The following is a 10,575-nucleotide window of genomic DNA, read 5'->3' as shown; positions in this document are numbered from 1 at the left end:
TGTTGTGAGCCGCCCCGAGGCTTCGGCAAGGGGCGGCTCACAACATCAAATAAAATACACAATAAATTAAAACAATAACAATTAAAATATATACAGTAGAATAAAATAAGCCACCCTGGCCAAATAAAATTCAATACTATTAACATTTAAAATGCTGCTGAAATAAAAAGGTCTTCACCTGGTGCCGAAAAACAAATAACGACGGCGCCAGGCGGACCTCTCTGGGGAGCGCATTCCATAACTTAGGCGCCACCGCTGAGAAAGCCCTCCTCCAAGTAACCACCCTCCTAATTTCCTTCACTGAGGGCTCCCGGAGGAGGGCCTCTCCCACTGATCTCAGGGGGCGGCTGGGCATATATGGACGTAAGCGCTCCTTCAGGTAACCAGGACCCAAGCCGTTTAGGGCTTGTCCTAAACTTGTCAAAATAGGAAATGTGAGCATCAACACTGCAATTTTAAGAATGGCAAGTAGCACACTGAATGTTTGACCTCAGTAAATTGTGTGAAGACCTCCTGATGCTCAATGAAATCATTTAATTCTGGACTTTAATTCTGGACAAGTCCCTTTTCCTAGGAAAATCAGGAACAATAATTCATACTCACATTGATCATGCATCATTTCTATTTATTCAGTAAACCTCAACAGTTTTCATAGTGAGCTGAATTTGTTACATTTCCCAATAACCAAAGTAGCATATAAAAAGAAACAAAAGAGATAATTATGAGGGGAAAATAGCAGCTACACACACAACACAGATTTCACATTTTATAAATGTGAATAAATGAAGAAGATAGTTTTCCTCAGTCTGGTGCCTCTAGACATTTTGGACTACAACTTCCAACATTTTTGAACACTGGTCATGCTAGATATAGCTTGTCATAGATGACATCTAAACCATCTGGAGGACATCAGGTTGGGAAATCTGTAGTACAGTTTTATATAGAGATTTCTCCCTAGGAAAAATGTTAGCTGTCCAACCTGAACTTCAGAACATACACTGTGTTTTACTTTCTGGAAAATTGTCCAAATCTAACAAGAGGCATCCACCACAGAAGCAGCTTTCCAGACAGAAGTAGCTGCTATAGATGTAGATGCCAGCTGGGTCTGGTATCTACACCACAGTGTTCATTTTGACCCTGCTCCATGAGTTGAATCTTACAACTAATTGCTAATGGTGAGAATTTGTATATAGTTTATGAAGCACCTCAATTTCATGCCCTGCTATAGCCAGAAAAAAAGTTTCTTCATACACCAAGTGTTATGTATATCAACTTGTAGGCTTCAGTGAAAAGTTTATACCTAAGCAGAAACTTTCAGTCTTCTTTTGTAAACACATAAATGCCAGATCATTTTTACAAAATGATTTCCTGTTAAAATGTAGTTTAGGATTGAAGTAGAAAAAATTCTTCTAGTTTAGTTTTGGATATAGTGGTTGCTAAGCTGATAGGAATGCAAAATTAATAATATATATTCTGTTAAGAACAAGTGTAAAAAACCTTATTACATAAGCACAGAGGTTACAATGAAAATATTGCCACAATTGTAGACTGTATCATAGACTTACTGAATATGCAGTGAAAATGTAGCAAGCTAGGAGATATAGTTTTTTGAGCATTTAGGCACATCAAATGTGTGTGTATTGAATGAATGGGGATTTGCTTTCAGATCTGCCCAATCATCAGAATATGAAATCTGCAAACTATTTAACTTGTTTAGGGAATTGACAGAATCTTCAGAACTGTGTTTAGAAGTTTAGTATTCAAAAATGGCTTGTGTTTTTTTCCAGCAGCATAACAGTGTTTCTCTTGCCTAATTATTTGGTTGCGAGCAAATTAAAACTATTTCTGAACAAAGGTCACATTACAGCTTGGTGGTATTTGTGTGGGTTGGGGCTGGTGCCTTGGTTTTTCTTTTTGCACGGTGGAGATTCTGCTGCTTGACATTGTCATTTCATAAAGGCAGGATACTGTTTGCTGTGTTTTGTGTGTGCAATGCAGCCTTGTGATGAAGGTTTCTAGATTATAATTAACATCTTTAATTGCTGGTAGAGTAGCTTGTAAGTCACTGTTATGACCAGTCTTTTCTCCTGTGTCTGATTTGTTCCTTGTTGTGTGATTGCTGTGCTATTTTTTGAAGATTCCAAATCGGTTAAAGAGAAAATAGCTGAAGTCATTGGAAATGAACAACTTTTGGGTTCTGAACCTGAGGCTAGTGATTCCAGTACAGAGGATGAAGTTGAAGTTGTAGCTTCTGCTCAAGATAAGCACACAGGTAACGTCAACTAATAAAGCAGGGTAAGCGAGGGATGCATAAGCCATTCTCAAAGGGGAGAATTTTTCATTCTTACATTTTATGGTCTCATTTTTCTTCTTTCATTTTCTTCCCTTCCTTTGAGGCAATAAATAACTAGTGTCTAAGGTTCTTAAATAACAGTGGCTTTCAGACTAATTACCTTCATAATATTCTTTCTACATCAACCCTTCGAGGGTCAGCTTAGGACATCTTACTAAAGCAAAGGATACGATGGCACTCTTTACCTCACAACTACATACAGAAGCTGACTGGACCAGCATTTAAGTCTTCAGTTTAGGGATATAGGGCAGGTTGTATGGCTTGCAGAACTCTGCCCTCACAGCTTGCGGCTGCACTGTGCCCACCAGCTTTTGTTGCCTGAAATGGTTGTCTCACTTTGCTTAAAGGTAGGCCTGCACTTGCTTAGGGTACAAGACTTCATGGCATACCGCAGGATATGCAGCCACTTTATACAACTTGTTTGCCAGGGCTTTTCATTCTCACATTGCTATATTCTCTGTTCCACCCCACACCCTCCTGGAGGGGTACTTTACATGAAAGATATTTAATGATGGACAAAGCTGCCTTTGAGAAAGGCCTGTTTGTCGTTACTGAACTTTTCCTTGAGGAGCCTTAATAAACATCCTAGTAACTCCATGTTATCCAGAAACAGTTTCAAAGCAATTTCCCTGAAAACATTATGCCAGTGGACCACACACATATTGGCTACCTGCTTCTTTAGTGTATATATAGGCTGTGAGGGAAGTAGGATAGGCACGTATCCATCACCAAGAACGAGGGAAAAAATAATAAAACCAGAGGACAATTTGCATAACATTCACAGATGCTAATTTATATGTATAAGTGCAAATTTAGAAATGTCATGTTCTTCCTCATGTCACTTCCTATAGAGGGAAGGTTTTTCATGCACAGGATCCAGGAAGCGAAGAGGGAGGAAAATATCCTTGACTTGGTCTTGACCAACAGGGAGGAGCTGATAGATGGGGTGCTGATTAGGGGAGCTCTGGATGAGAGTGATCACTCCATTCCTTGCTTTGAGATCAGGGGAATGGGAGTGAGCAGCAGTTCAAGTACTAGAAGCTGGGCTTCAAGAAGGCCAACGTCGGTCAGTTGAAGGCCAGACTGACAAGGTCTCCTGGGAGAGGGGACTGGAAGGCAAGGGAGTGCAGGAGGGGTGGATGGCACTCAAAAGCAAATTCTTGGAAGCAGAAGCCTGGACAATACCACTAGTTATGAAGACAGGGAGGTGAAAGAGAGTGCTGCTGTGGATGCAAAAAGAGGTGGTAAAAAGGATCAGAGGAACCTCCATAGGAAATGGGCACTGGGGCAAGTAGACAAAAGGGATTCTTTGCAAGGCTAAGGCTGATTATGAGCTGAGATTTGCAAAGAATATCAGGAGCAAAAACAAGGGCTTCTGTAAATATGTAAATAGCAAAAGGAAGGGGAGACAGGAAGTGGGACTGCTAAATAAGGAGGAAGGGGATTTAGTGTCTGATGTGAGGGAACAGGCACAAATTTTGCCTCTGTGTTCTCTCCAAAGAAGGGGATCTACATGGGGGACCACATTAGAGTCACCCTCCTAGAAGTTGAGGAGCTTCTCATGGTAGTAGAGGTTACAAAGTCACCAGAACCTGATGCGTTACACCCAAGAGTACTTTGAGAGTTGGCAGGAGTTCTCTTGCACCCCTTGGCCTCCAATTTTGAGGCCTCGTGGAGAATGGGTGAGGTGACAAGGCAGTCAAGAGGGTGAACATCACCTTTGATAGCATAGCCAGAAGCATGACTTCTAGATCGAGAGAGGTATTACTAACACTCTGTACAACTCTGATGTACCCATAACTGGAGTATTGTGTTCAGTTCAGGGCTCCACATTACAGGAAGGATATAGCCAGGTTGGAATCAGTGCAGTGTAGGGCCACAAGAATGGTGGCCAGATTGCAGGGAAAGCCATATGAGTTGAAACTGAGGGAACTGGGTCTTTTCAGCCTGGAGAAGGGGAGACTCTGAGGGGATCTGTTCGCAACATATAGGTACATGAGGGGTTGCCATACAGAGGTGAGTAGAGAACTGTTTTCCCCTGCAGAGGACAGTAGGATGCATTCCAGTGGAGCAAACCCAGGGAAGCAAGGTTCAATTTGGATGCCAGGGAGTACTTCCTGGCAGTTAGGACCCAGGAAGTGGTTGAAGCCCCATCAGTGAGGGTGTTCAAGGATAGGTCAGACATGCACATGCCATGAGAAGAGCTGGCTGTAGTTGTGGTCAGACTAGAGGGCCCTTTCTGATTCGTTCTGTTTCTCTGCTTCTTTGTTTCCTGGAGGAGGATTCCTTAGATGAAGAAAGCAAGGGCAGTGAGCATTAGTCACAATCAGGTGCAGGGGTCATGGCTGCAGATCAGTGTCCTGCAATAGAAGATGAGGATCTAGGACTTTCAGGGGCAGCCCCTGTGGTTTCTCAAGAGCAAGAGCCAGAAGAGGAGGGAATCCACCCTGTAGAAAGGAGGAGGAGTGCATGGCTTTGGCTTCAACAGAAATCCAAACACTCTGAAAGGGGAGGTTTCCATGAGACAACATGCCGATTTAATTGGCCAGCTTGTACTGAGTTACTGATGGCAATAAATTAGTTCAGGTAGAACTGCCCTGTGTTGCATACAGCACATAGCACTGTGTTCCTGAACTTTGTTGATGCTAAGTAGTATCTATCTTCCTGGCCTGATTATTGGATGTTCTTTGGACTTCCCCACATGACTTGGCACTTTGGAAATGCACTAACCATACAGTCTTGACCCCTGGACTGAAACGGACAATTCTTGAGAAGATAACTTGGAGAGCGTACTTTTGTATACACAGGAAAGAAATGATGAGATCTGCAGGAAAAGCTATGCAAGGAAGGCTTTTTCAAAATTGCATTATTTTTCAGTGGAACTTTAGCCCTATAGTAGGGTTCAGGGTGTGCACCAGGCTAGGGTTAGGGTTAGATAAAACGAGCTGTCCTAGCATGTTTTCGATGGTTTGAATGTGTTTCGAATGGGCAGAAATGTTGAGCTGTGCAGAAAAAGCTACTCAAGGAGGGTTTTTTCAAAATTGCCCTCTTTTCAGTGGAGCTTTAGCCCTATAGTAGGGTTAGGGGCATGTACCAGGGTATGGTTAGGGTTGCAAAAACGAGGTGCCCTGGCATGATTTCGATGGTCAGAATGTGTTTAGATTGGGCAGAAATGAGCTGTGCAGGAAGAGCTACTCAAGGAAGGCTTTGTCAAAATTTTATTATTTTCAATGGAACTTTAGCCCTATATTTGGGTTAGGACTGTGCACCAGGCTAGGGTTAGGGTTACAAGAACGAGGTGTCCTGGCATTATTTCTAAGGCTGGAATGTGTTTAGAATGGGCAGAAATGATGAGCATTGTAGGAAAAGCTACTCAAAGAAGGCTTTTTCAAAATTGCATTATTTCAATGGAACTTTAGCCCTATGTTTGGGTTAGGGGTATGCACCAGGCTAGGGGTAGGGTTAGAAGAACGAGGTGTTCTGGCATGATTTCAATGGTTGGAATGTGTTTAGAATGGGCAGAAATGATGGGCAGTGCTGGAAAAGCTACTCAAGGACGGCTTTTTCAAAATTGCCCTCTTTTCAATGGAACTTTAGCCATACATTAGGAGGTTGAGACCTGTAGCTCACATTGTATCTGAAGAATTTATTTGCATGAAGAGCAGGGCACATTGGATTGTGCAATTAATAGCTTTCAAAATCCTTCTTTTGTTATCATTCCAAACATTCTGTGATTGTTTCTTCTGTAAGGACAAATTCCACATCAGAACATCAGAACCAATAGGCATTTCAGCTTATTGGCATTCCAATTAAATGAAATGGCTTATTTCAGTGGTTTGTCATGGGAAGTGCTACTGGCTCAGGAAAGGTTGCAATTTTGATCGAGTAGAATTTGGTGCTTGCAAATAACTAATTAAAAAAAATCAAAGCCAGTAGCATAGGAAGAAAGAGCAGGTACTTTGCAAAGAGGCCACAGCAGAGAAAACTTCTCTTGTGTATTTGAGTTAGTGAACCCAGAAAATTAACATGTCAAATTTACTCTCATGTGGCAGCATCCTTAAGACATCAACTCTTCTCAGGTTCACCCAGCAGTGCAGATCAACATCAGATTATTCAAATACTAAACCATTTCACTGGCTAGAGGAGAAAGTGAAAAGTATGGCATTTTTCATAACAATATATATTTTAATATTTTAATTAAACGTATGCACACAGACCAAGCACTGATACAGTTATCACAATTACACCTCATGATGTGCTTATTTTGATAGTGCCAGATGGAGTGTCCTTGACAAGAGAAGTTCAAATGCTTGAATCACAGAAGGTTACAGAGCAAGTAGAACAAGAAGACCAGATGGTGGGCAAAGGAGGAGCACCTGAGGAAGAGAAGCTTATAGAAGAGGAAGTTCCCAAAGAAGCAGCTTGGGAAGAAGAATTACTAGCTCCACATGAAAAAATGGAGCAGCCAGTGAAGAATGAGCTGGTATTAGATGATTTGGAATTGAAGAAAGAAGTAGTGGTAGAATCAGATCTGAATGATGTAGAGAAACAAGTAATGTATGAAGAAGGAGAGTCATTAGAGGACAAGGTAAAAACAGAGCAAGAACTCAAAGAACCAAAGGAAACATTAGAATACAGGACTTTTAATGGACATGAGATATCAGAAGAATGGCAGTTACAGTGGGAGGAAGTGGACGACCAGCATATCATCGAGGAATTCATGGCTTTCAAGGAAGAAAAAAGTGCAGAAGTAACTGAGACATCTGAAGTTCTGGGAACTATGGAAATAATAGGACAGAAGACCATGGTAGTGGAAGCCAATGAAGCAAAGGAGGTCATGGAAGAAGCACCTCAGAAAGATGAAGCTCTGGAAGTAAGATCTGTAAAAGAAGACACATTTGGGGACGCACAAAAACATATGGAAGAGGATGAACATGAGGGAAGGGCAACTTTGAAAGATATCAGATATGATGTAGAAGTCATAGAAAAGGATAGCAGCATGGAAGACAGAGGTATGGAGGAAAAATTTTTGAAGGTAGAAAGGAAGGAAGAAGGAAACTATGTAAAAATGGAAGTGGGGAATGCCCCCCTTGAGGGCTTAGAACTTAAATTCATGGATGAAGGAAAATTTGTAAAACTGGAAGTGGGGAAAGCTCCTCTTGTAGACCCAGAACTTAAAGCACAAGATGTAGAAGTGAAAGAGTTAATCACCATTGATGAAAAAGGAACTGTTTCTGAAGAAAAGTCAACAGGCAATGGCAATGAACTCACAGAAGTTCCATCTGATGTGGAGGAAGTAGTCCAGGAAGTTCCATGCACATGGAATGAGCAGTTAGAAAAAACCTTTCCAGAAGTAAGTGAGATGAAAAATGCATGTATAGAAGATGACTCTATGCTAGAGGAACAAGAATCTTGGTTGGAAGCACCCTTGCAAGTCTATGAAACAGGAAGGCTCCTTTCAGCAACAGAAGAAGAAACTATGTACAACCAGAGAACAAGAGGAATAATTGAGAAGGAAGAGCAGTCTGCAGGCAAAGCAAATTCTGGGGGAGAAACAGCACACATAAACATGGTGGTGACTGAAGAGGAAGAGAATCTGGTGCAAGCAGTGGAAGGGGAATCCACAGAGAACCCTGAACAGGGACGGAGTGACGATATGGGCATATCCAAAATGGCAGATCTTAAAAATAAATGGGGAATTGGGAAACAAGAGCTTTTAGCTCAAATTGTCCCAGAAACTATAGCATCAGTGACAGAAGAAACCACATGGCAAACAAAGGCAGAAAGAAAGGTAGCAGTTGAAGGTGAAGCAGAAGTTGAAGAGGCTGAAAGAGAGGTGGAAATTGAAACAGAAAGGGAGAATGAAGAGGAAAAAGAGGAGGTAGAGATGATATCTGTGATCACAGGACATGAGGGAGACACTGTCTCTGAGATGACTATCATGAGAAGTCAACATGTAGTCACCATAAGAAAAGAGAAGACAGCAGAGGCAAAACACATCCCTGAGGTAGCACTTGGAAGAAAAACACTCAACAAAGAGGAGATACAGGAGAATGAGGCAAACTTCCAAGATAAAGAAGAACAAACAGAAGAAACATCAATTTTCTTAGTGCAAAATGAAGAGATAACTGTTCAAGAGGAGAATGAGGAGACAGAAGATGAAGAATCAGATGGAGAAGAACACTTGATGAGCGAAGAAATAATAACTCTGGCAGATGTAAAGGAAGCTCTGTTAATAGGGATACAGCAGTTGATAACAGAAGTATCACAGATGAAGAGAGAGGAGGAAGAAAAGGAAGAAGAACCTCAAATGGAAGGGGTATCAGAGAAAAGAGCACCTCAGGATGATGCTGTGAATGAAGATATTATTGCAGTTATGGTAGCAAAAGAAAGGTGGGATACTCAAAGTGACAAAGCTGAGGAAGGAGAGATAGGAGATTATGTGGGAGAAAATCCTTTGGAAGGAAAATGTGAAAATGAAAACAGAACAACAACAGTGGAATGCCCAACAGATAGTGTGACAGTGACAAGAACCTTTCTAAAGAGTGGGAAATGGTCTGAAAGATATCAGCACCAAGAACCCGTTGACTCATCAGACTGAGAACACAGGGACTAGGTTGAAGGTGAGCATGTGCATGTGTAATGCCAAGGATCTCAAAAGCAATTTCAGGCCTCTCCAAGGTAGTCTACTAGCTAAATGGTGTACATTAAGGTGACTCTTGTGCCCAGTGAAAGGGAAATCCTCCATCCCATTACAAATCTTAAACTGCCTTTCAAATTTGCTTAGGTCTTTGGATTAATGTCTGATCATCTGTAGCATATCTAGTTAGAGTTATGCATGTTACAAGAGAAATGTGTAAGAGAGGAAATGACTATTACCTTCCAAAGCTTCTCCAGCTGTTTTTTGGTCATTTGGGGCCCTATATTTTTCCTAAGCATGATGTGTCTGGTACTTGGCCTGCTGACCAGTAAGGAACTTTAAGTAGTTGTTTTGTTCCTGATTACTTTCTGCTTTCCAACTCCCATATTTACAAATGATACCAATAAGTCAAATTCAACTGCTTTGTTCAGGCAGACACAATCCACTTCATTAGTGGATGATGTCTTGTAAGGTTTTTACAGGTTTGCTAACTTCTGATTGTATTCCTAACTATTGTGTTTGATACATTGATATCACAGGGGTCAAAGACAGCATACACTGTCAAAGAAGCATGCAGCAAAGATGTATAACATAGCAATATATTTAATATATCTATTTTCTTTTCTCTTTTTAAGATTTTTATTAAGATTTTAAACTAAAAACTAAAAAACATCAACCATCAAATACATTGGATGTACTGGGTCAGCCCCCTATAACATTTCTTTTTAACATTCGATAATCATATTCAAATCGATTTATAAAAATTTAAAGACATCTTTAAATCTAAGCCAAGTCCCGTTTCTCCAGCCAATCATAAAAAAGTTTGACAGAAGTCAGTATCTTCTTTCTCCTTCAGTAATAGAGTCAATCTGTCCATTTCTGCACAGTCCAGAATCTTTTTTAAAATCAGTTCCTCAGTGGGTAGTTCCTCACTCTTCCAGTATTGAGCAAGTGTAATCCTCACTGCTGTGATTAAATGTAGCATCAAATACATTTCTTGTTTGCTAATATTTTCCGGTATAATGCCTAGCAAGAAAATTTCAGGTTTAAAAGCTAAGGGTTTTTGTAGCATTTCCTCAAGCCATTTATGTATTTTAATCCAATACTTTTTCACATATTCACAGGTCCACCACATATGGTAAAAAGTACCCACATCATATTTACATTTCCAACATCCATTTCACATATTTAGAAACATCTTAGCTAATCGACTTGGAGAGAAATACCATCTATAGAACATTTTATATAAATTTTCTTTATATGAAGTTGCTAAAGTTACCTTAATATTTCTCTCCCATAGCTTTTGCCACTTTTCTAATTCAATATTATATCCAAAATGTTGTGCCCATGTTATCATAGTTTCCTTAACCTGTTCCCCTTCCATTTTCCTGTCAAGTAAGAACTCATAAATTCTTTTAATCATTTTCTCATCTGTTTTTAGCATCACTTGATCAAAGGCTGTTAGGTCTTTATAAAACCCCCATATTTTACAATCTTTAGCATACCTTGATTGCATCTGCACCTTGTACCACCAAGAGATATTGAGTCCCTGTTCTTGTATTTCTTGATCTAGTTTCAGGCC

General features: G+C 40.5%; 1 protein-coding gene across 6 annotated transcripts in view; it reads left to right on the top strand.

Annotated features, from left to right (window-relative positions):
• The window catches only part of ERICH3 (glutamate rich 3), a 100,732-nt gene that overhangs the window by 83,449 nt on the left and 6,708 nt on the right, over positions 1 to 10,575 (top strand). For all 6 annotated transcript variants that reach the window (XM_044440858.1, XM_044440847.1, XM_044440864.1 and 3 more), the window contains 2 exons: positions 2,138 to 2,272; positions 6,625 to 8,976. In XM_044440858.1, the coding sequence (XP_044296793.1) occupies positions 2,138 to 2,272; positions 6,625 to 8,954 (2,465 nt within the window). In that variant the 3' untranslated portion in view covers positions 8,955 to 8,976. The remainder of the gene's footprint in view (positions 1 to 2,137; positions 2,273 to 6,624; positions 8,977 to 10,575) is intronic.

The sequence above is a fragment of the Varanus komodoensis genome, unplaced genomic scaffold, assembly GCF_004798865.1.
Source record: "Varanus komodoensis strain SLA01 unplaced genomic scaffold, ASM479886v1 scaffold1, whole genome shotgun sequence".
Taxonomy (NCBI): domain Eukaryota; kingdom Metazoa; phylum Chordata; class Lepidosauria; order Squamata; family Varanidae; genus Varanus; species Varanus komodoensis.
The sequence above is the reverse complement of the archived record's forward strand: the minus strand, read 5'-3'. Positions and strand labels throughout refer to the sequence as shown.